This window comes from Carex rostrata, chromosome 17 (assembly GCF_964058835.1).
Source record: "Carex rostrata chromosome 17, lpCarRost1.2, whole genome shotgun sequence".
In the NCBI taxonomy this organism is placed as follows: Eukaryota; Viridiplantae; Streptophyta; class Magnoliopsida; order Poales; family Cyperaceae; genus Carex; species Carex rostrata.
The window spans coordinates 9,271,293-9,297,414 of record NC_135934.1 but is presented as its reverse complement, the minus strand read 5'-3'; the positions used below and the strand labels follow the sequence as shown (position 1 = coordinate 9,297,414).

At 37.1% G+C, this 26,122-nt stretch overlaps 2 protein-coding genes and 1 long non-coding RNA gene across 4 annotated transcripts; 2 read left to right on the top strand and 1 right to left on the bottom strand.

Moving 5' to 3' along the window:
• Positions 1-6,597: 6,597 nt before the first annotated feature.
• On the top strand, positions 6,598-12,244 carry LOC144567979 (uncharacterized). Its single transcript, XM_078318187.1, has 3 exons — positions 6,598-8,375; positions 10,349-10,747; positions 10,865-12,244. The coding sequence occupies exons 1-3, from the start codon at positions 6,613-6,615 to the stop codon at positions 11,901-11,903; spliced, it is 3,201 nt and encodes a 1,066-aa protein (XP_078174313.1). The 5' UTR covers positions 6,598-6,612; the 3' UTR covers positions 11,904-12,244.
• Positions 12,245-12,400: 156 nt separating this feature from the next.
• EMB25 (DEAD/DEAH box helicase) lies at positions 12,401-21,853 on the bottom strand. 2 transcript variants are annotated; one of them, XM_078318185.1, is made up of 17 exons: positions 21,306-21,853; positions 20,624-20,799; positions 19,842-19,955; positions 19,536-19,644; positions 19,358-19,444; positions 19,073-19,191; positions 18,793-18,967; positions 18,023-18,269; positions 17,165-17,517; positions 16,558-16,836; positions 16,183-16,389; positions 15,652-15,975; positions 15,052-15,288; positions 14,574-14,794; positions 13,389-13,488; positions 13,144-13,290; positions 12,401-12,756 (listed from the first exon to the last, which is right to left on the bottom strand). In XM_078318185.1, exons 1-17 carry the CDS (start codon positions 21,768-21,770, stop codon positions 12,658-12,660), a joined length of 3,459 nt encoding a protein of 1,152 aa, XP_078174311.1. In that variant the 5' UTR covers positions 21,771-21,853; the 3' UTR covers positions 12,401-12,657. The 2 variants fall into 2 exon arrangements, with proteins under 2 accessions (XP_078174311.1, XP_078174312.1); XM_078318186.1 differs by lacking the exon at positions 15,052-15,288.
• A 1,909-nt stretch (positions 21,854-23,762) lies between these two features.
• Positions 23,763-25,349, top strand: LOC144568606 (uncharacterized). The gene is made up of 2 exons (XR_013515690.1): positions 23,763-24,132; positions 24,669-25,349. It is a non-coding gene; the product is annotated as an uncharacterized LOC144568606 (long non-coding RNA).
• Positions 25,350-26,122: the final 773 nt, after the last annotated feature.

Here is a 26,122-nt window from a genome sequence, read left to right as displayed (position 1 = left end):
ACTATTTGTCCCTCGTATCTCTATACGAGCTATAGCATCACTGGGCCCCTTGATAGAGTAAGATTATCTGCTAGCGGTATAATTACAAGAGTAATTATATTTGATAATCTGCTCAAGATCAAGAAAAGATTAAGTTAGCAAGGATGACACACATCTACCTTGAAACTAATCTGATAGCTATGAGACAGAAGAACAGACACAAGTAAATTGTTTACTGGATCGTGATATTGTACAGTACAGCATCATCTGTGTAATTGGATGGTCATGATGTGTTGCCAGACGCCACCCATGATTATAGAAGTTAAAACAGTTTTAACTCTATTTACCAACATAACACAGATCCTATTGGGTCACACCATATAGGAGTTAATCGGAGAATCTTATTTTGATTGATTATAAATTGGTTATGATCAATGATAAGATGGTTATAATTAATTATACGTGTTATAATTAAATTATAAATGTTATGTAAAAATAACAAGCAAAAACATTGGTTAATTTATAAACGTGTATGACACGTTGTATAAAAGTTAACCGGTTAATTTATAAATGTGCAGGACACATTGTATAAATTATCGAAACAACAAATAACCGCAAGAAAAATATATATAATTATTCAGAATAATTATACGAATATTATTTGTGTTCGGGCCGAGGGCATTCGAGTCTTTTCAGATTCGTCCTTATCCGCATGACACGTCATCGATCCTATCCAGATGACACGTCATCGATACCGAAACAAATAACCGAAAGAAAAATATATATATAATTGTTCAGAATAATTATACGAATATTATTTGTGTTCGGGCCGAGGGCATTCGGGTCTTTTCAGATTCGTGCTTATCCGCATGACACGTCATTGATCCTATCCAGACGACATGTCATCAATCCTATCCACAGGGGAAAAATGGTCATTTCACACCTATGCCACCTTGCATGTGTAGAAGCATGGAGAAGAATGTGGAAGGGTGTGGAAGGGGTATTTTGGTCATTTCACATATAAAAGGATGAGGTGTCAATGGCATATCTTGTAAATAGGCCGAACTTGGAGGGCATTTTGGTCTTTTGCAACCGAATCTAAACACTATAAATAGGGGTGGAGGGGTAGAGAGAGAAAGATATATTCACATATATACATATGCACATTCATATGTATCTTTTCGTACAGAAACGAATCGGTATTTTCTCTCTTTCTCGGTTTCTCTCCCAAATAGTGTTTCGGTTGAGAAAAGAAAGTTATACGTAGTTGACGTATAATCTTGCGGGTTGTTGTGGAGAATATTTACGGGATCGATGAATAGTGTTTTACCGAATTTAGCGGTATGTCAGTTTTGCATATTGATGAAACTGAGCAACCGAAAATTCGTGTTTACGGGTTTTCATCTTTTTCCCCATGAATAGTGTTTTTGCAGAATTCCGCGGTTTACGGTATTTCTGGCAGAAGAAACAAACCGCTCTCTGGTTAGTCCTGGTGGATAACCGATAGAGGTATCACACGTGTGATACTCCGAGTCGATTCCTTCCCTGGTGAGGCTCTACTCGCTCGGTCTGCATTCCAACTGTGATTTGGAAACAAGGTATAAATATGTTATATTAATCTATTTAATTGGTAAGTAGATTAAAGTTTTAGAAATCAATCATGGAGTAGATCTGTAAAAGGATTAAATTGGGTTTTGATGCCGAAGGAATACTGAAGGTGGACCGCCTTGGAAAGTTTCCTGACATACCCCGTTTAATCCTGAGCTTAAGTTGGCTGTAGAAATTTTTGTTCTACGGTCATTCCGCAACTTAAGCCTAAACGGGTTTTTGGTTAGCACGCCGCAAAACCCAACAATTTGATCCCATCTCAAGGCTGTTGTGTTGTACAATATGGAAGCATCGCGATGAACTTTGCTTTAATACTGGTAAGAAGAAAACAATCCGACAAATTATAGTACTTATTGTCTCTCTTGTGCATTACTAGACAGGTAAGGTGAAACAGATAGTGACTGACTCCACAGCCTTGTGGCTTCCAGTGGACATGAATGTCCTTCCACTTGCTAGCTGGCATCCATATGATGCAGCCGAAGAGCCCACTGATGTGGAAGAACTAGGGACTCAGATGGTGCAATATGAAGAAACAACAACTTAGAAGAAAGCTGATACCTTTCAAGGCCAATTTTGAAGTTATTACTACTACCCACAACCCCAATGAGAGGCTTAGTTTTTTACATAGTTGGACTTATATTTCTGTTATCTTGTTTCAGTTAGTAAGCATTTGGTTGCAATATTATGTTTGTCGCTGGTATGTTTCATAGTTTTCAGCCGAACTATGGCTGATGGTTTATGTGATATTCTGTCAAGGATTATTGCTATGCAAGTTTTAGGCCTTCTGAATTCTCGAGGTTGTAAGTTAATTGTATTCTTGAATGAAAATGGACTTCGGCCTTTTTATAAAAAATAAAAATTCAAATCTCTATGTTGATCTCGAATCCAAGACAAAGGATTTGTTGGTCCCAAAGACATCTAGAGGGGGGAAGAGGGGATAGGGTCTTTTTAAAATTTAATCTACATTAAATTATCTAACATGTCTAAATTAAATTTTAATCGAACATAACACTACTTATCATTGTTCAACTAAACAGTTTCTAAGCAACCATCCACACATATTACAAATCATTGTTCTTCATGAACAAAATACACAAATTCACAAATTCAGAGTTTATAACCAACCACCAAACATATTACTTACGAATCCTTTGATATTTATTTTGAGAATGAGACAAAGTCTAATCACTAGAATAAAACGTTCCCTCATTATAGCATCCTGTAAAAAATAAACAAAATTATGAATCGTAAAATAAATCAAGAATTTTGTAAATCTAATGCATGAATTTTGTAAACCTTAATCAAGAAATTATGTAAACATAATGCATGAATTCGATAAACCTAAGATGACCTCAAGAATTTAAAACCTAAAATAATAGGTCAAGAATTATGTAAACCTAAGTCACGAATTTAGTATATCTAATGCACGAATTCTGTAAACCTAAGATAAGGCAAAAGTAGTTGTAATATAAACACTAATATTTTCATCATAAAATCACCATTCAAATGAAACACACAATCATGAGATTTAATAGAGGCATGAATGGATAATGTGTAGTTCCACAACATATTCAATGAATAAAAATATATCATTGGGTTTTTTTTGGAAGGGGGATAGAGAGGATTAGCTTAAAAAATAAAGCATGAGTGAGGCCTAACTAAAGAAGTAATTGTTCGGGCATACCAGAACAATCTCATTTTTTTCTCGAAGAGTGCCAATTAGCAAAACAACACAAGTTGATGTGTACCATAAGTGTTTGTAAACTAACTGTCACGACTTGAAAAGTACTAGTCCCTCAAATATTTCGTAAATATTCTCCAAATGAACTGTCACGACTTGAAAAGTGTCTATAAACCTCTTTTCATAATTCTGTAAATTTCAATACTAAATTATGTAAACCAATTTGCCGAATTATGCAAAAACTGGTGACTTTTAATCTAGGTGTCTAATATATACCCATGCAATAGTTTAATCAAATTAGAACGACAACTTGGTGTGGCCTGATTTCCACTAGGAGATCATTATGGGGTTGCACAGTACCAGTATGCTTCTTTTGTGGTTTTGTTTGTGTTTGGTGCTGGTATAACCATGCATAAGAGTTAGTATGGTAATATATGAGCTGTGCATGAACAATACAAGATTTGGTCCAGTTCCAACTAAGTGCTAATACTTGAGGTAGTGTCATATATAAGGGGCTGATCTCAGGCATAGCCAAAGGTGATTAAGTCACACCTATGATTTTAAAATTTTAATTATACGTATAGGAATTTAATTGAATTTTATCTTTTTAAAACTTTTATAGTCTAGCCATCCTTAATAAATGACATATGTTTAGTGTTATGTATGTGGGCCTGATTCTAGGAGTATGTGGGGGGTGGCAGGGGGGCGGCAGCCCCCTGCGAGCGGTGTCTGAGGCTACGGAGAATTTTATTTTTAGAGAATTTTATTGCATGAAAATCCTTTAACTGACGGTCCAGATTAGTCAAATTACCCATTAAGATGTGCGGTCCAGATTAATCCGTTTTTCGCACCCTTTCAGTGGGTTTTGTATTTTATATATGCATTAAATTTCTCTGTAATTTGTTGTAACTAACTTTGAGAAATAGTGAATTTTGTTTGGCGAGCGGCCGTGAGTTTTCTTCCCCTAGAGGATTTCCCACGTAAAATCTGTGTGTTCTGTTTGTGATTTTTCTCAATTTTCTTTCTTTCTGTGTTGTATGATTGCTCTCTGGTACTCAAATTCTCAATATTTAGTTGTAGCATAGTTGTTAAAGCTTTATTTTATGGTTGAGAGGTCTTGAGTTCAAATCACACTCACTACAATTGTGCATTTTAATTTTTAGCCAACCCATATCAAAATTTTCTAGTTCCGCCCCTACATATATAGACGATAAATCTACTAAACTTAATTTACTTACGTGGAATTGATGAGAAGAAGATATGCTCATGAGAGGTCTGATTTGCAAGAAAAAAAAAGCAGCTTGGCCTAGATAACCTAAAAGCATGCAAGACATGACAAACTGTACAAATGTATGCTGCAATACAACACCAAAACTTATTAACACTTAAGTATATCAAATTATTTCTCATGACATTCCCCAATGAAAAAAAGATTAAAAAAAGAAGCTTTGTAAATCACTTGAATTGGTCTTACAGAGAAATGGCAAAGATTCACTGGAAAAAAACATTAATTAAAGCCTCACATTTGCTAATACATCATCTGATAGCTCAACCTGGAAATCAATTGATATGCTAAGACGCCCTATTTCATCTTTAGATTCAAAATCTAAACCAGTTGTACAAGAAATCATCTTCAGATTCAAAATTAGCTTTGTTCCAACCTCATTGCATCAGCACATGCTTCGGCCCTGATGTATTTGTTCAGGCGGGATGACAGGTCATAGATGAACTGTAATTTTGTAAAGAGCAGGATTTGATATAAGAGTCCGTAAATAGAGAAAGTTATTTTTGCAATGGATGCTAAGTAGAGATCATGCAATTTACTTATGCACTCTCCACCTCATCTCACTTCAGAACATCGGAGCTAATCGAAATATCCCTAGTTTTATGAAGCAGTTGGTATGTAGAGAGTTTTACACCTCCTCCATGGGTGGTAAGAGTACATATATATTAAAACCATTAATTACGACAAATTAGCAATATTAAATATCCAAGAGATGATATTTATCTTGTCTCTCGTTAGATATAGTTGAGTCTTCAAATCTGTCTTAGATGCTCTAGATGCTTCGTCTCATATTTGGATCTAATCGTTGGTGTTGTTCATGATTGAAGTCGTTGATTCGTTTACAACCGGTGCTGCTCTTGATTTGAATCCATGTCTTTTGTAATTTCTCGTCGCAAATTTCATCTTAATGGTAATAAGTTCGTTCTGATCTTGGAGTCCGACTCCCGTAAAAGATAGAATCATCCATTAGAAGAGATGAAAATCAGAGTTCATCAATTTTGAATAGGAGATCGTCAGATTTGGAAAGAATGGGGGAGAAAAATAGAAAACAACGGAAACTGAGAAACTTCGTTATATAAGAAAAGTGGAAGGAACAATTTGACCGTTAAAAACAGTTGAAGTGAAGCTTGAGAATAATTCGGGAATTGAAAGTAGTGGGATAATAACTTTTTCTCTATAATTAAAATAATTTAAAATATAAATCTAATAATTCAGAGATTAAAAAAATAATTTATAAAATATCTAATAAATAGTAAAAAAATTAAAAAAAAAGTGAAATTTAATCTTCAAATACATTTTAATATAGATATATGTTGAACAATTTTAGATGAACTGTTTAAATTTTAAAAATCACAAAACCGAATTCTTATTTAAAAGTCAACGTTATTTTTGTAGGCAGCAGCATTTTGCTGCGCACAGAACAAGTTGACCAAAACATGACCGAGTTCAGATCCAGCGCGGTACCTACCGGATAGAATAGGATGCGCATCAGCCGTTTTAATTATGCACGAATCTCAAAGCTGTTCCCTACAATCCAAATATGCACCGAAATTGATTAAGAGAAATAGCGAACGCATGCTAATATAGACTAGAAAATTTCTTACGAGAAGACAGAAATTTTCCATTTCCTACTCACGAGGTCCCAACACCCAAGTACCCAACGCGTAATATCCGAATAAATAAATAAATAAATAAACAAAAAAGTTACGAACACCAAACGCGACTGCGCTCCTTATAGTCGTTTACATGCGAGTATGCGACCGCGGACCCACTCATTTGGCCATTTCATTTTTTCATACTTTTTTCATTTCCTCTCAAGCGGGCAGCGACTCGACACATTGTAGCCACCTTCATCTCAAGTTTTATCAGAATGGACAATTCCAGTACATAATACCTCACTTGAAATATAGAGCTTGACGACTATAATCATCTTCGTAATGGAGAGGATAGATATTGTAAGGCAATATAATAGTTACAACTTAACTACTTTTATAATTAAAATAAAAAGGACGAAACAATTAACTAATATAAATTACCAAATTACAGTCGGAGACCAGGTATGAAATGGCAAATTGGCAATCCACCAAGACCTTCCTCGCTCTTTCTTTACTTTACTTCTTCTTCATTCTCTAATCTCAATTTTTACTTATCATTTCTCTCCTTTCTCACCTCCGACTCTGACCTCTTCTCTTCTTTAATTCTCTCTCTTTCTCTCCTCTTCTCCTCCGATTCATCCATGGTTCCCAAGCTCCAGTCAGTCCAGTTTCTTCTTCTTCTTTCTTGCATCTTCCTCTCTACCACCAGCGCACAACAAAACATCCTTACCCGCTTCCCTTCAATCCCCTCTCCTGCTTACGTCAACCCCCCGCCGCCTCCGCCACCGCCTCCTACCCCTCCATCGCCTCCACAACCCCCGTCAACTGATTCCACTTCCTCTTCGTCCCGCCACGATGTAATAGTCGCCGTTCTTTCCACGGCCTTCAGCAGCTTTGCCATCTCTGGTCTCTTGTTCTTCCTCTTCCTCCACTTATCCGCCAAGAAAAAGCAAATTCCAGCATCCGATTACACCACATCTGCAGAAACGAAGAACAATCGCTTGCAGCCGCTCCGAAAGGAGAAGATGAAGCACAACATAGTGGATGAATCGGGACTTGACGCCATCTATTGGAGGGAATTTGAAAAGGAAAATGGATACCGGCCACCATCTGAGAGAATGTCCAGGCAACCATCGGGCAGGAGCCAGGCCAGCTCTGGGCAGTCGCCGTCCCGGCCACCATCAGCTGAGGGGAGGTCAAATGCAAATGGACATGCAACTGGTGGTGGTGAAGAAGAAGCACAGAAGAAGCAAGGCTGGATCAGGCATAAGAAGAAGGATCATCGTGAGCCGTTGATCCCTCCCGGGTCGCTCGATTCGACCTCCTCAGTTTTCTATGACTCTGCGGACTCGTCTACTTCATTTGATACGTTTCCTCCGCAGACGGCTGCCTACGGATACGATATGTCGCCCTTGGGGCCACATTTCACGTCAGAAGAAGTGGTCAAGGATGTGCATACAGTGGGTACTTCGGGGGTAAGGCCGGGGAAAGGGCCATTGCGGCCACCACCGGGCAGGCATAGCCCCGCAGGCAAACCGCCTCTGCACCCGGCAGCAAGTTCTGGGTCCACAACTCATCTATTGCCTCCAAGCCTGTTACAACCGCAATTGCCGCTGCCTCCGAGCAGGACGAGTTCTGCATCTAAGCAGCCTCTGGAACCAGTTATACCTACAGAATCTGTTGAGTCGTCATCGAATCCGTTCTTACCACCGCCACCAGGGAGACAAACTAGCACAGCTACCCCTCAGCTGGAACCCTTAATTAGACTAGAATCAATCCCCGCACCCGATTCATCACCTCCACATGAGGGAGGGGAATCTCCTGGGCCATTGCCGGTCAAATTTACAACAGTGCCAGCACCACCAGCAGCACCTCAGCCACCTCGGGCAAGTAGTCCCTCGCCACCTCCACCGCCATCAAAAGGACCACCTCCTCCACCGCCACCAGGAGGTCGTGGTGGGCCGCCGCCTCCACCTCCTCCAGGAGGTCGTGGAGGACCGCCACCGCCTCCACCACCAGGTGGACGTGGTGGGCCTCCACCACCACCAGGTGGGCGTGGTGGACCACCGGGACCACCTTCAATGAGACCACCAGCATCACCGGGGCAGCCATCGGGGCCGACAGGGCCGAGAATGAAGCCCCTGCATTGGGATGTGCAGAGAAGGTTGGATAAAGGTCCGGGTCAATCAATGGTGTGGGACCGGTTCAAGGAAGGCGGCTCTTTCAGGTACTTATTCCCCTGGGCGTTATTCATGCTTTTGCGCTTAATGCACACATACTCCACAATTCATAACACATACATACTATCTCCTAAAATTAAATGCAATGCAAATATGAAATATGCAACTCATTAACAGATGTTATATTCCTATGTTATAATATACAGCATTAATGTAGAAACCATAGCAGCACTACCATGAAAAGGCAAATTCTCTCATTGTAGTTAGCACCTTGATATAGTAGACTCTTTCAAGTTTGGTCAATTCTCGTATGCAGATTAGTAGTAGGGTGTTACTAAGCTCATCATGGGATGTGGTTAGTGTGGGAAAAATGGCACTGAGAAGTCAGCTCCGTCACGAAACGGCACGGCTACAACACGGAACGGCTCGACATGTGTTACTGATCCGTGCCGTGACTCGTGTGTCGCGTGCTGTAACTACCTCTTAACATTTTGGTCACGGCACGACACGCGAAAGATCCGCTCACGGCACGGCACGTAATCACACGAGTCACGTGTAATTAGGACCGTTAGGTCTTAATCAAATAGTGAATATTAAAGAAAATAACTTAAATTATGAAAAAAAATAGTTAAACGTGAGAAACGTGACTCGTGTGCCGTGATCACCCCTTAACATTTTGGTCACGGCATGAGTTACTATTCACTTGATCACGGCACGACACGTTTTTTTCACTCTAGATGTGGTGAGCTTAATTTCAAAATATATATTTTTTTAAAATGAAAGCGCGTAGGCAATTTCAACATCAATTGAATTAACTTGAGACAAATCTGAACTGATAAAACTTACATGGGGCCCAATAGACAGTTGGCTCCCCACAATGCGCCTAAATTTCTCCTTCTCCCTTTGTTAGTTTTCTTGGAAGATCTGTTTTGATATTTTATAATGCAAAGCAACAGCTAAGGATTTCCAATTTCAGCTCCTACAACAAGTATCTTTTTCAACAGAGAAGCACATGTTTTGAATAAATAAATAAGTGTTTCTGTACGCTTCTTAGTTCCAACTCAAATACATCAGCAAAAGGAATTTCACAAAATGAGGTGGGTTCCAATGTCTCATGTCTTTCATACCTTATTATACCTCATATTTTATATCTTCGTTTCTAAAGTCTAAATTGTCAATCCGAACTGTTCAACATGATATCCATACTCAAATATAGTTGAAGATGAAATTTTATAATTTTTGAAATTTTTTATTTTATTTTTTAAGATGGGTTGAAAATCACTTTTTTTTTAACGGTCCAAAAACAACAATTTTGTATCTATCTTAAAAAATAATAAAAAATTTCCAAAATTTTTAAATTTCATCCTTAGACATATTTTAACATACATATCATGTTGAGCTGTTTGAATCAACAATTTAGACTTTAAAAATGAAGATATAACGAGACATGAAAAAACCCTCAATCACATGTCTGCTTAACATTAGCGGCAATCGTTGTCGGACCTGCTCTCATCTCATCAAATGAAAATGAAAAGGAAAAATCCTATACTTCGGTTTTTCTCTAAATGGGTAACTGCCTAACTGGTTCGTATGGTGAATTGAAAAACAACAAACCAGGCCAATTAAATAAGAGAATGATTTATTGACGAACCAATGTCAAGAAAACTATATATTCTATTTTATTCCTTAGATAAAATAAGTATAACATTTGGTACAATTTCAATATCCTTCACAGCCAATCAAAAACCAATAAGTTCAACGTTAATTTTATAATACCTCAAAAAAATTATAAATGAATTTCAAGTTGTTCAAAATTTGATACATGAATCTATCTGAGAGATGGGAAACCAGTATTTCGTTGAGGCTGTCAATGTAACCTACAACACCATCCAATACATTTTTACTCTCTGTTTTATCCCTATGTAACGAAGTAATGTAGATTTGTTTTAAGTGATGGAAGCAATATTTGCAAAACCAGTGATTCGTTATTAAGCTGCATACTTCTATGTTAATGTCTCAGAATCGATGAGGAATCAATGGAGGCCCTTTTTGGTGCTACAGCAGCACCTAGCCGGTTGAAACCTACTGAAACAACAGACTCAAATACCTCCGCTACACCTGCTGCACTGCCACAGATTATCCTCCTCGATCCACGAAAATCACAAAACCTTGCTATTGTGCTGCGGTCACTATCATCCACCAGGCAAGACATCCTTGATGCTCTGCTTGAGGGCCTCGGTGAGCTAAACATCGACACCCTTGAGAAGCTAAGTAAACTAGGCCTTGCGAAAGAAGAGCAAGAACTTATACGTGGTTTTGATGGTGACCCGTCAAGGCTGGCTGATGCTGAGTCGTTCCTCTTTGACCTTCTTCGCTCCGTGCCCAATGCATTTGAACGTGTAGAGGCCATGCTATTCAGGTTCTTTTTAAACTATACTCTTTGTTCGATCAATCTAATCCACAAATGTTTAATTATTGAAATTGACCAAATGATTAGATAGTTCTAGCTGTTAAGTAATTCAAATTCTATATACAGGTCAACTTATAGCCATGAGGTGGCAAATGTGCAGCAATCATTGCAAATACTAGAGCATGCTTGCAAAGAGCTACGTAATAGTGCTCTATTCTTCAAGCTACTAGAAGCGGTGCTGAAGGCCGGGAACCGAATGAATGCCGGGACAGCACGTGGCAATGCACAAGCATTCAACCTGGCATCGTTAAACAAACTATCTGATGTGAAGAGCACAGATGGCAGCACCACATTGCTCCACTTCATAGTAGAGACAGTAATACGTGCCGAAGGCAAGCGATGTGCAATCAATAGCAGTTTTGGCCTTCGACGAACACCCAGTATCGCCAGCAATGCTAGCAACAGGAGTGGAGAGGACAGCAGTACTGCTGCAGCTGCACGGGAAGAGAGGCACCTGGAGTATATGCAACTGGGTCTGCCAGTTGTTGGTAGGATCTCATCTGAGATGGCAAGTGTTAAAAGGGTAGCAGGGATAGATTATGATGCATTGGTTGCAGTATGCCCTTTACTAGAGGGCCGGCTTACTAAAATCAAGAGATTTTTGAATAGCACTGTAGGAGATGCTTTTGCAAGGGAGATGCAAGGATTTGTTGATGTGGCAGAACAGGAGATATCATCTGTCAAAGTAGAGCAAGACCGAGTGCTAGAGCTTGTGAAGAGAACCACAGAATACTACCATCCTGGTGCCTCCAAGAACAGGAGTGCTGCCCCATTACAGCTATTTGGTATAGTGAAGGATTGCTTGGCTATGGTAGATAAGGCATGTATGGATATTACAAAAAGGCAACAGCAGCAGCAGCACCAACTACAGAAGAAGCTAGCAGCCGTTGTGGGAACATCAGCAGAGGGTGGAGGCGGCGGGAGCAGGAGTGGTAGAAAGGACAGTTTAGATAGCAGTGTTAAAAAGGATGACGCAGAGAGGAGTGGAAGACGGGGAGATGGAACTGATGGAGACGGAAGAAGGATTATGCCGAGATTTCCCAACCTTCCACCAAATTTTATGTCAGAGAATCGTGAATCTGATTCTAGTAGTGATGAAGATTAACCAACAGGTATGGTGCATGAGGCACAAGTAAAAGAAAAAAGTCTGATTTGCACATAGACAGATCTCCAATTTGGATCTAAGATTGAGACATGCTAAACTTGGGAGTTTCTTGGGTGAGCTGAACAGTGGAGCAGTTGCTCTAAAACTGGGCAGAAATTGAACTCGGAAGGTTATGGGAGTGGCTATTGTTTGATTATTTTTTTCTTAAGTTGTGAAGTAGGTATAGGAAGTGTACATACCATGAATTTGATTTGTTTTCCTCGAGTGGGTTGGAATTTCTTTTTAATGCACTGATGAAGATGCACTGGCATGAGAATTTTATAGTGTTGGTGTACACTGTATAGAACCTGCCTTACAGGTCGAAATCAAAAGATGTAGTTACAGATACATCAGCTACATGTGCGCATTAAGTTTCAAGCTTCCATTTCTTTCAAAAAAAAAGTTTCAAGCTTCCCTACTAAAGTTCTCTGTTCTAAACATTTCAAAGGAACTCAAACTTATTAAAAATACAATTGTTTATTTCTCTTTCAGTCTTATAATAAATACTTTTAAAGAGTCCATTATTTGTCACAAACGAAAGCCATCTTACTATTTACTTCGCATTCCTCGGTTAATTTTCAGATTTACTAAACAAAGTTAATAGTTTTTCTCCATGTAAATTGATCAATTTATAAACAGATGATGAGATAACATATCAAGATATCCTAGCTAAAGCAAAAATGGGATACCCAACTTTCATATTTAATTGATAGATTCAGCCAACTAGCTCACTTATAGGGGAGCGGTCCATGACATTGGATGCAAGTTGTGCATTTTGTTGGAGTGTTGAGTCAATATCTGGCAATTTTGGTATCTGAAAAATATTGTTTAAAAACAGCGATCAGTTCCTGAATTCCAATTATAAAGGTCTAGAGCCTAACTTGTGTGGCATTATCAGATCGGACCTGTATGGCACTGGAACCAGTATGATAATTTTTGGTCTATAAAAAAGAGCCCTTTTCTGGATTAATGAATTAATCTATATAAATAAGTGACAATATTTATTGAGCTTAAATACTAAATAAAGACTGTCAAAAAAAGTTAACTTTTACTTCATTGTTAATAGCAATTTGCCACTCAACAAGTGCCTACCCCCTTATTGGGTCTGCCCCTGGCTATGATGCAGAACAACTAGGGTCCAGTACACTTAGAAAATGGTTGATACTAATACAAAACAAGGATCCTTGGTTTAGAAATGTACCTGAGCCAACAAGTCAATTGTGCGCCTTAAGAGTCGCGCTAAATCTCCGTCATCCATAGCACAATCCATCATTATTTCCCTCCAAGTCAAACCTGCAGCCCAGGCTTCAACCATTCCTGAAAACTGGCCATCAAGCGCACAAGGTATCTACATAGAAACAAACATAACAGAGAGATTAGTACTTCCAGCATTAATTACAAATTGACCATGAGGGGTTTAGCGGAGCAAACCAAGCATTGACTTACCTCAACCCCATATTTCTCTTGAATTTGAATGAGTGAATTTCTATGCTCATCAAGATAGTTTATAACTTCAAGCACGGTGGACGATGGTTCATACACATAGCTGCAAGTATGAAATATACATGTTACATAATTATTTTCAGAAAGGTGATGTGCAAGTATCATACCTCATAGATGGGTACAGCCAACTAATGAAGACATTTGCAAGCAAAACAAAACATATACTTCTCTACCTTTCTCACACTGCCCGGATGACAGTGCCAACACAGTTTTTTATGTGACAACTACGGTATAGACATCAGCGCACCGCATCAAATCAAGTTAATTAATTTAAAAACAAAAAAAGTAACACGTTTGGATGCGCAAGATCCGGCCCAGAAAAATAAAAAGGGGAAAATATCATTAGTTGCGACATCATCATATTTTACAAATTTTCAGTATCAACTGTTATGCAGTCAAAAGTTTAGCAGGTCCAAAAGGTTTAATGATGAAATTAAAAGCCAACACAGATGGATGCACAGACTTCATGACCGACAGCCCATCAAGCATGAGAAAAGGCTGAGAACGTGCACGAATTCCCTTTTTTTTTTGGTTTTCATCATGTCATAAACCCGGACCACACTTTAATTCTATGAACCGAGTAACTGTATGTGGCCTTATCGCTCCGTACTATGGATCCATATCTCTATTTTGAAGTTCAAACAGTCAATCCGAACCACTCAACATGATCTCCATATAAAAATGGACTCGCATGCCAAAATTTACATTTTTCAGAATTTTTTTACCATTTTTTTAGAAAGGTAGAAAATCACTTGACATAAAGATTCTAGACCATCTGAAAGTAGTGATTTTCTACCTATCTAAAAAAATGGTAAAGATATAGATCCATAATATGGAACAATGTGCGCTATGCATAACTCGTACTTCCATATAACACCAATGATATGTTACAATGATGGAATTTGGTGAATTTTGACAGATTTTCTCCTAGCCTCTAATGAGCCTTTTTCCTCAGACCAGACTCAACTAATCTCTTAGATACATTTGAGGGATGAGGTCTTTAATTACACTTCAACTTGTCTTAACTCTTAAGGCCCCCAACCTTTTGTTAACAACAGAATGTTGTTTATGAATGACACCAAAATAATTGTTTTTTTTAAGCAAACCCTTTTCACAAAATATTGGTACCTTTCACTTTTCGTAGGCCTAAGCTTGATCCCTTCCGAGACGAGACTTCCACAAACAGCTGCAAGTTGTGATGGCTTTAGGTTCCTCAGAACCTTATTCCTGAGCACCATTGCAACCCAGAGTTCGTTTTCTCCCCTTATGGCCGCCGCTGTTTTTCCCAGTGGATAGATCAGCTGCTTGCTTATGTCCATTGCCCTGGTTTCTTGTATTACTCTGCTGATCTGCGAAATCAATAAAAAGGATTATATGCTAGATATGCTAAATTGCTAATTGATAAGCAGCATAACAAATTGTAACAATAAAAACAAAAGAATGCCTACAAGCTAGAAACAAAAAGATAGAAAAATCAAACTAAAATACGTAATTGAAAACTGTAACAAATACTCCAGTGAAATTGAGGACAGCATTTGAATACTTAACTATACATATCCCCAACTACACAAGACGCCAAAGGCATATGTAAGATGGAAGTGTATACCTGGAGAAATTCTTTCCAACCAGTTGGCTCAATTTGACTAATACGTCTAGCTAGCCTACGTGACCTGGTCTCCAAGCGGCCAATCTTGTCGATAGTAAACTTTCTTGCATCAACTATTTGTTTGAATACTAGAAAACCCTTGGTGCCTTTTACCATTTTTTTCTGATTTGAGACCTTGCGCCTCTGCTCCCTGTAATTCTCTACAGCATCTAGGTATTCTTGGGATAAAATTTGTACCTAAAAATGTCCAATTTAAGCACTGTTTTTATGAATTGATCATAGTCATTTATTTTCTCAAGTACAGACGGAATTGGAATTGTATGGAATATTGCAGGCATGAAAATTGAAGATGTATGATACATATATATTTTTAAGATATGATACGGATCATGCCCCTAACTTAGAAAATTGAACATGCATATTATTAACCAAATCTCACATATTTGTATGCAGTTTAAAACTAAAAAATTGACAATTAAATTCTCAGGCTATACTCTTCAAACATGTAAAATAAGTACTATATAAATAAAATAACATCAAAATATCAAAAGAATTCTATAGTACTTCCAATAAAATTCATCTATAGGGCCAGAGATGTACCTCATCATCTACTGATAGGCTGCTCAAGACTGGTACATTTAAGCTCCACGACCATGTATCTAACGACCCTTCCATGCAAAACAGAGGCCCAAATTCAGAATCAGCAAGCTTGTCCCATTGCATCTCTTCCTTCAATAGGAATTGCTTGAGAGTTGCTCTCGCCAATGGGCCCCCCTCAACAGGAGAAGCACCTGAAAGGCCAGTCTTATACACCATCTTTATCCACTTTTCTGTGAATATGTACCATGTATTGTCTGAACTTAAAGCCACGTAGTAACTCGGTTCTATTTCTCCAATATTTGATGCTTGTTTTTCTCTGTTGACCTGAAAAGGTTCAGTTTAAAAGATAAACCTTCTGTTTTCCTTAAAAGGATATAGGGAGCACAAGCTGTAAATATATTTCAGTAAGTATTTACTATAAAAAGCTGACTATCAGTAAATGTAATATTATTGCTTAGAGTTATGCCTAAAGAGAAAACTAACCAGCATTTTCACCCAAAAAAAAAAATCTCAACAATCTTTGATACTTACCATGTCCATGATACCTGGAGAAGAAAGCGAGGCAAGCTTTCCAATAAAAACAGCAGGAACTACGTGCTCAACCAAATCATTATCTTTATACTGTAAACACATGAAAGGAAGGTCATCGTCTTGACATTCTTCCAACAATTGCTTCCACGCCGTCATTCGCTTAAGTTCCATTTGCTTCCTGAGCTCCCTTTTCACCTTCTTCTCTTGCTGATGAAATTCGGACAGATGATAATTCAGACATAAACTAGGTGTATTTATAGACATGATCCCCAGAGATTCAAAGGTTATGAATTAGGGAAATAATTGTGAAAAGGTGCACCGAACACAGATTTTTACATTCTCTATTGTTGCATTTTAGAATTGAAAAAAGAATACCCTCAGTTGCTCTTGAAGAACAGATATTTCGGCATATTCTTCCTCTGTCAACTGCTCCTGACATTTCCGATCAATCGCCTCATCTGTGATCTCCGAAGAGAGCTGCTCAATGTCTTGCTTTATCTTCTTGAGCTCCTCTTCAGCCGCAACAACCACATTGCTACCAACATAGTTTCCAAAACTCTGCTCCACCAATTTTCGAGCTTCTTCCAGTGTCCTTCCCGGATGTGATGTCTCTGTTCCTTCTAATTCTTTCCCTTTATTTGTGAGTTTTGACCCCTGAAAAATGAACATAGATAAATGTAAGAACAGAAAACCTTTTAATGTGAACTTAACCAAATATCACATACCACATTTTGACTAACATCCAAACTTTCTTACACTTGCAATAATAACAGCCAACCATTGTATTAGTATAAATGGAACTGATATGTGCCCCTTTTTAGAGTAAGCCCAAGGGGCAAACTAGACATATTTTGCTCGACTCAATTTTGGTTCGATGCAGTAAAACAACCAAATAGATGTTAAATCTTAATAGGAAATGTGAGATATGTATGCAAAAGTCCTCATTTAACAGCGGCTTTGAATATAAAAGAAAAGTACTCACAGCAAGGAGGTTCAAAACCATTCCATAGGACGCAGTAAACTGTGAGACAAGGGGCACAATCCCGGCAAACAAAACATCACAACATTCCTCAGGTCCTTCGTATGGCGTTTGAAGGAGCACCACATGGCCAGCCTTGTCAATGCCTCTGCGACCTGCACGACCTGCCATCTGTAAGAGTTCATTCGGGGTCAACATCGTCCGTCCAGCACCCGTCCTTTTTATCAGGGATGAAATAACAGTTGTACGTGCCGGCATGTTTATCCCAGCTGCTAGAGTTTCCGTTGCAAATACCACTTTTACCAGCCCGCGTTGGAATAATTCTTCGATGAATGATTTCCACAAGGGGAGGCAACCTGTAATATCAAGCAGCATTACACTTTTTAAGTTGGGAATGATAAACGAGTAGAACTAGGGTATTCTTAAGTTCTCCAAGGCCTTTGTTAGCTTAACTCTAAAACCTATCGGACCGACTTCAAACCACAAATCCAAACTGTTGAAACCGATCTACTTTACATGTGATGTGTATACCTGAAAAATTTATAAATTTTCAAATTAATTTAGTATAAAGTCGAGCAGTCAAAAAATGATGAAAAATGAATGCATTAAAATTAACTTATAAACAATCTATTTTTGACCGCTTGATTTTATACTAAATTAAGTCGAAAATTTATAAATTTGGCATATAACACATCACTTATGAAGTAGATCGGTTTCAACAGTTTTGATTTGTTGTTTGAAGTCATTTAAATAGGATTTGAAATTAAGCTCACCAATGGACTTGATGAGCTTAAGAACACCCTAGTTCTACTCATGATAAATTGTCAGGTCAATTTAGTACCAGATTTTGTTGAAACATACCTGCGTGATGAGCTGCAACTCCACGTAAGAGGCCTTTCATCGCAACTTCTCTAACAGCATCTGGATACTGTGATTTGAACCGTTGAAGTTCGAGTTCCACCTCGCTAGCTTCGCACTCATTTAACAGCATGCATTGTTCAACATACTGTACAGCCGCATCACAGCCTCTGCGGCTGAAAACAAACCAGATAGCAGGAAGCATGTCCTTTCTCTGTAGCTGTGACAAGGTGTCTCTTATCTGAGGAACCTGAAATCAGTTATATTTTATATTCAAGAACAGTTACAATTTAGAAATTTCGGAAGGCGGATAATTGCACTAAGATTGTGTTAAGTAATTGAACTGGTATATACCATAGCAAATGCCAAAATAACCCCAATCAGGCAACTAACCTATGGTCAACTAATTCAATACCCCTTTTGGGTTTCAAAATAAATAACTTATGATGGCTCAATCCGAGCAGCACCCTTCCTACTTTCCTGCTTCGATTTGAATATTTCAGTTTTCTGATTTACTTAGTTGTGTCAATTATACAAACATTTTTGCAATGAAATTTTGAACTCAGCCTAGCTTATTGTCGGGTTTAATTGACTAAAACGGAAGCCTACAAAAAAAAGAGAAAAAAGGACTGAAAGGCTGTTTGAACAATAATATTCCGACTGATATTTCTCTGTCCATGTCAGTACTGGGTATGACCAATCCAGTATGGAAATCTGAAATAGTAGTCTTCGATTAAAAGCATATAAAAAGAGGAAAATAAATAGGATCTGACCTGTGAGCGTCGCAAATTGTTGATGTCGTTCTTTGTTACTGGCGCCTGCTGTGTTATTCTTCCAGTGCCATTATTCCGCTGGCCAGACCTACCAGATCTATATTGTCTTTTTCCTCTCTCATCATATGAGTCTTTTCTTGAAGAGCTTAGTAGCAAATATTCACGTGATAATTTCCTGTTATTAGAAATACAATGACAATAAACAAAGTTAAGATAAGCAACAGATAGAGAGAGAGAGAGAGAGAAAAAAAAATTTAAACACAAGGATGGTTACTTAGACCTGTTCATTTTTTTCCCATTTTCATCTAAAAGCCGTAATAGGCCATCTTTCCTAGAGAAATGCCAAGTAAGTGGGACCGGCCGTTTGCTTGACGTTATCAGCTCTGTTGTGCCATGGATCTGGAATAGGTTCAAATAATGCATACAGAAAAGCATGAGAAAATTCATCATTGGCTACCACTGTAATTTATGTATATATCTCTAAAAATGTAAAGATGGGGCAAGCTCTTCACGTATTAAGCCATCGCTAAAAGAAAACTTATAAAAATGAGGGGCATGATATTACCTGTCCTATCCAACCTGCCAGCTCATCGGAATTTGCGACAGTTGCTGACAGACAAATAAGCTGTACTTCTTTTGGACAATATATTACCTGAACAATTAATTGTACAACAAATAGAATTGAGACAGGTTACAGTCAACTATTCATGAAACCTAAGCATATAAAAAGTAGTAGAACATACAATTTCTTCCCAAACAGTACCACGGGATATGTCGCTGAGATAATGGACTTCATCCAGGACTATTGCATCCACATGAAATAGTCTCCCATCAGAAGAAGTCACTCCAACACTGCATTTAAATAAAATAAATTAACAGCTTATTCAAAATTACATGGAGTCACAGTCTACTAATCAAAAGTAACCACGGGGGACAATATGTACCAGTATCAATATTCTGGTACTGGTAACTATAGTTACAGTCACATAATGTACATAGATTACCATTTATAAATCAAACATTGAAGTGAAATTATCTTTCAAATCTACCTCTGGTAAAGCATGTTGCGCAAGATCTCAGTTGTCATTATTAAAATTGGAGCCTCTATATTGATGGCACAATCTCCAGTCACAAGCCCAACATTATGATCGCCGAATGTCCTCCTAAAATATATGTATCCGAGGGAACATAGAGTCAATACCTAATTATTCATAATACAAAATTTTCCGGGGACAAACTTACATATAGATATTTTTTTTGGATAAATTTTTGCATGAAGTGACTCAACCTTAACCACTGTCTGTTTCTGTCATTGAACTTTGATTAATCTGATTTGTCTCTTAACTTTATATTCATCCAAATTGAGTCAATCACCATCTCAAATTCAAATTGCACAAGGATAGTAAACTTTTATTTTATTTCAAATAATTAGCTTCTTAACTGAACATTAGTAATAGTAAAAAAAAACCATCCAAAACCGTGGTTTTCTACTTATCTAAAAAATAGTAAAAAAAATCTAAAAAATGTAAAATTTGGTCTGCAAGTACATTTTCATATGGATATCATGTTTAACGGTTTGGATCAACTGTTTGAACTTTGAAAATAGAGATATGGATTCATAGCACGGGTCAATCCGTAATATGCATATTACCATAGCCTCACTCTGGTTGAAGTTCTAGTTCCATGACTAAACTACATAAACCAAAGTTTAATCATAACCAGATTAAGGGTAAAGTGATTTCATGTAAAAATTTACCCACTTCTTTTTTAAGGAAAGAACAAAAAGAAAAAGAAAAAAATGAAGAATGGAACTGGTATGGTATACAATCACCGAAAATCACGAAGTTTCTGATTTGACAAAGCCTTCAATGGCGTAGTGTAGAAAAGACGTCTGCCTCTCGCAAGTGTTGCTAGTGCCGAGGCTTCTGCTATCAGTGTTTTACCACTGCTTGTGGGTGCTGATACTATAACTGACGACCCTCTTAAAAAGGCCTGTATTGCTAGCCTCTACATCAAATAAATAAATAGATAAAATTTTAGGGAAAAATGTCAAACTCTAAGAAACACATGATTTGGAGAATAACTATATATAGTTCATGACTTGAAATATTATTGCAATTTGTAAGGTCTTATTAGCCCTGATTACATCTTCAAAAATCCAATAAACAAACGTAATAGTAATACTTGGGAATAATTATAGATAAATTGGCCAGTCAGTATTAATGAGTAGCCTAATAGTAATACTTGGGAATTATTATAGATAAATTGGCCAGTCAGTATTAATGCTCTACTCTTACTGTACCAGATCAGATCAGACTACAATATCACAGTCCAGTATGGCTAGTTAGCAATCCATTGCAGACATTATGCGGAGTAACGTACTAGTTCATACTACATATTAAATTTTAAGCACATTATTCATATCCAATTGAATTTAAATATGTTTGAAAAGATATGAGATGTATAAATAAAAGAAATATTCCACTAAATTATAGGGATTGAAGAAAATAAACCTGGAATCTATCAATTGGAAAATCGTAAATTGCTGCAACCTCCTGATAATCAATAATCTCTGCTCCAAACTCCCTCACTTGTTCAAGCAGTTTATTTACCCTATCCGCCTTATCCTCTTCAGACTGACGAAAGGAGGCCACGGTGTCAGAATCACTCCATCCCTCTTCGTCCCCTTCCTCCTCTTCAGAGGCATCAGAATCTATGCTGTACTCGTCAGCGGCGATGTCATCGTCTTCGTACTCGTCAAACTCATCGTCTTCTTCATCTTCTTCGTCTTCACCTCCGGATTCAAGTTCGAATTCGTTGTGGGGAAGGGAGAGCTGCTCTTTGGAGGATTTACGAGAGCGTATTGGGGTTATTCGAAGAGGCACTTTGGGATTGAACTGGAGGAACCCGAGAGATCGAAAATGGAGAGACGAAAAAGGGAAGATAGGGGTAAGAGAAGAAGAGCAGAGAGAGTGCATGGCGGGAGGGAGGAACCGAGGAAGGATAGAGCAGTGAGCACTGGTGAGTAGTGAGGTTTGATTCCGGAAAGAAAAAAGAAAAAAACAAATAGGCGGCGCTTCTGACGGATATTTATGCGTTCAAGTCCCTCGAATATTCTTGGAATTTATATCACCTCTGTTTAGATCAGAATCTGCCAGCGGATTAAGCCGGATTCTGATCGAACAGCCCGGATTTAAATTAAAATATTCTGTTACCTCAGATGATATGGACCCCTGAGTTTAGGGGTGTAAACGATCGGATACAGATCGGATAGTGGTCTTACCGTATCTGCTATAATTTTTCGGATACGGATATAGATACAGATATGGATAGTCTCGGATACGGATATGAATCGGATATTAAATGTTCCGGATACGGTTCGGATATCGGACATATACAGATATTTTTCATAATTAGTTTATTAGTTACAAAACATCTATCGTATTATTAAAATATTAGTCACTAATTATGTCATAGTGTTATATTGTTCATCAAAATATATATCCATATGCAATTTAATAAATTATTAGTACAATATGCAATTTAATAAATTAATTTAAGAACATATAGCGCGTTTGTTATGGTTTAAAAGTGTAAACGGTCGGATACGGATAGTTAAAAGTCTTACCGTTCCTTATAATTTTTCGGATATGGATACAGATACGGATCGGATAATTTAAGTAATTTTTTGAATTCGGATCCGGATAAAATCGGATAATACATCCGCCGATCCGTTTACACCCCCCTGACTATATGTAAATATTAAGTGCATTGGCGGCATGATTTTTTTTTTTTTTACATAAGCCTGTCACACAATCTAACTTCTACTATCCAGGATCGAATCTAGAAACTCTCACATAGAGACATATGCTTCAGCCACTGTGCTATATATAGTGCTTGACCATTGGTGACATAATTATAAACATCAGTCCTGAAAGTATAAACATCCAGTTCTAAGCTGTATGTTATTGTTATCATTTTAGTCTATATAATATTAATTATAAAATTATTAAAACTGTTGAAACCGATCTACTTTATTAGTTATGTATTTACATATAAAATTTATAATTTTTCGAATTTATTCAGTATCAAGTCAAGTGGGATAAATGTGAGAGTTCTAAAGTTAATTTTAATGTATTTATTTTTCAATATTTTTTACCTTGATTTGGTACTAAAATAACTCCAAAAAAATATAAATTTTATGTATAAACGCATCACTCGTCCAATAAATCAGTTTGAACGATATAAATTCGTCGTTTAAAATCTATCCAAATAATTTTAAAATTGATGTCATATGACATTGATATTATACTAACCGAACTCTATTTAAATATCCAAACAAAATATAAACATTTAACGATACATGTAATGTAATTACATTATGACATGACATAAATACATAACAATCAAGGTGTACAATTAAGTATAGATAAATATGTTAGACACAATAGACCGAAATTTTTATTAATAGGAAATATATTAATTAAATATCGAAATTAAAGAACGCTTTTGCGTTTTATCGAGAAATAGGAAAAACGTGATAGTTAATCACGTCCTCTGGCCGTTGTAAACTATCACGACCAGGATTAGCGTAAATCTCCGCACTTACACTATTAATTAACTAAAAAAAAATCCTGATCGTTATAGACTATCACAGCCAGGAATTTTTTTTTAATGAAATTACTGGCCGTGATAGTCTATAATGGCCAGGAATTTTTTTTTAGTTAATTAATAAGTGTAAGTGCGGAGATTTACGTTAATCCTGGTCGTGAAAGTCTATAACGGTCAGAGGACGTGATTAACTATCACGTTTTTCCTATTTCTTGATAAAACGCAAAAGCGTTCTCTAATCTCGATATTTAATTAATATATTTTCTATTAATAAAAATTTCGGCACAATAGATGCAGATTGAGATCATGTTCGGCGAAATACTGTTTATGTGGAAAAAGAAAAAGTGTTAGAACGTGTTCGGATGACAAAAATTTGATGGGAATCGATGGGATCGGGACAATATTTCAACAATATTTCCCAGCAGCGTTCGGAGGTCCCATTTTCTTCCCATTCGTTCTCACGGTTTCTCCCCAAGTCGTTCCCACCGTAGTGTAAAATGATGGGAAAATGAAAATGAAGTCGGAGTAAATTTTTTTTTTCCCGCGGCGTGTGCGTCGTTCTCTCTTCTCCTCTTCTCTTCTCTCAGTTCTTTGCCTCTACTTCTTCTTCGGCGATAAAAAAAATGGTAGCGCGAGAAGCTTTAGCAGAAAATGAACCCCTTCTTAGCCAAGGAAAAGACGAAAAGATTTTGCAAACGCAAAAGAAGACGAAGAACTTCTCCAGCGAAGGTAAACACAAGAAATTGATTTCACTATCCAGTTGAGCCACCTTGCACGCCTTATGGCATTTTATTGAACAAATTTCTCAATCTCCCAATTTCATTCAAAATTAGATGCTAATTTTACTCTTTTGCTTTGTGGCATTTCATCGAATATCTTGAATGCCTACCTAGTTGGCATTTTATCATTTATTTGTGTATAGGATAACATTGTGGCTTTTATTGTAATTTGTAAATAAAAAATTTCATGTCACCTCTGAAAAATATGAAAGTACCACAAACGGCTCTCAAAATGAGAAATAACATCATACATACCAGCACTAGATATATTACAAGGAAGGTATATTCTTTATGAGGTATTTAGTTATTTACATTTTAGATAGGCATAGGTGATTTTTTTTGTAGTGGAATGATATTTCCTTTTGTTGCTGGACAAATACTTGATATTATTGTTATCACGGTCAATGTCTCCAGTGAAGAGTAAAAACATGAATTGTTTATAGTAAAGAAAACTGGAGTGCTGATGAATCTGAATTAATAAGTCAGGGACCAACAAATGAAATTGCACAGATTGAGTAAATATTGGTACATTGCCTTCAGGAAGAGATCAACGGAGAGTTTCATAATCCTGAAGGAGAAGAAGAGATGTTGGTAAGGATTAGTATATAGAGATCTTCATACTAGTTCCATTCATGCTTTTAATGATGCCACTCTACTACGAATGATGCTCACGAACCTTTCAGGACGTAACCAAGACACCGACCAATCTCTTAGATGAGGTACTGGCACAACTGCAGCTCCTAAAGAAGGCCTGAACTGAACCAAGAAGACTATAGTTACGCGAACTGACAGAAGGTACAGGGCAAACCAGGGAAGGATCTGTGCCAAGACAATTTAATTGGTACCGTCTGAAATGTGGTACCAGAAAGAATTGTTTTCGTGTGTGTGAAAATGATAATATGTTATATTTTAACTTGTATTGGAGTAAAATGATACAATTATGTTATATTTCACCATTGTGTTTTATTGTATTGGAGTAAAAGGTCAATTTGTTGATTACTAGTTCATCTTTTATTCAAGAAAGTGTACGAATACAGTACCAGCACACTTCGAGCTTCTGGTGCTGGTACTCTCTACCCCTACCCTCAAAAACTACTTTAGAATTCATTTGCATATTTTTAAAATAATTAAATCAACATGTGGTATATTAATATTTTTAATTCCTCATCTACTCTGTAATTTTACAAAATAAACATTTGTAGGTACTTAGATGCATATTCCCTTTTTGTCAGAGCCTCATTTTTGTCAGAGGATCATCTAATCCTTTGAATGTTGTATTTTTATTTTTGAACTGCTGACTTTGAATGCTGTAATTATTATTGTTAATTAGATTTACTATTGAAAAATGTTAAATAAGATGAAGAGTTGAAGAATTAATTGATTGAGAAATGTAGAAACACTCTTATCAAAAAATTTAAATGCATACATTTCACATATTTATTGTTTATAATTATTTTCTGTAATTATTGTTTATAAATAACTAAACTAAGCTAAAACAAATAAATATACATATTTTAAAATAAATAAAGATTTCCCACAATTAATCATGTGATACAAACGAACACTCATTTTCTCATATTCCCGTAATTAATCCCGTGCATTCCTATCCGTGGGTTCCTACTTTTTCAAAAGTGAATTCCTATTCCTATTCTCATTCCCATTCCGTAATCCCGTGACATCCGAACACGCCCTTATTAAATTTTTTTTTCCCACGTAAACAGTAAAATACAGTTAAAAAAGCAAGTTAAACCATTCCTATTCCTACCGATACACCGAACAAGCCCCGAGTGTTTGGACCCCACGTGAGGCGTGGGAGCTCACATTTAATTTCCATTTTTGTAGTCCTCGTTATACAACTACTGTAAATTACGTAATTGTGATTTGTGAGACGTATAAACAATTAAACACTTCATATTATAAATATTTGTATTCTTATGTGT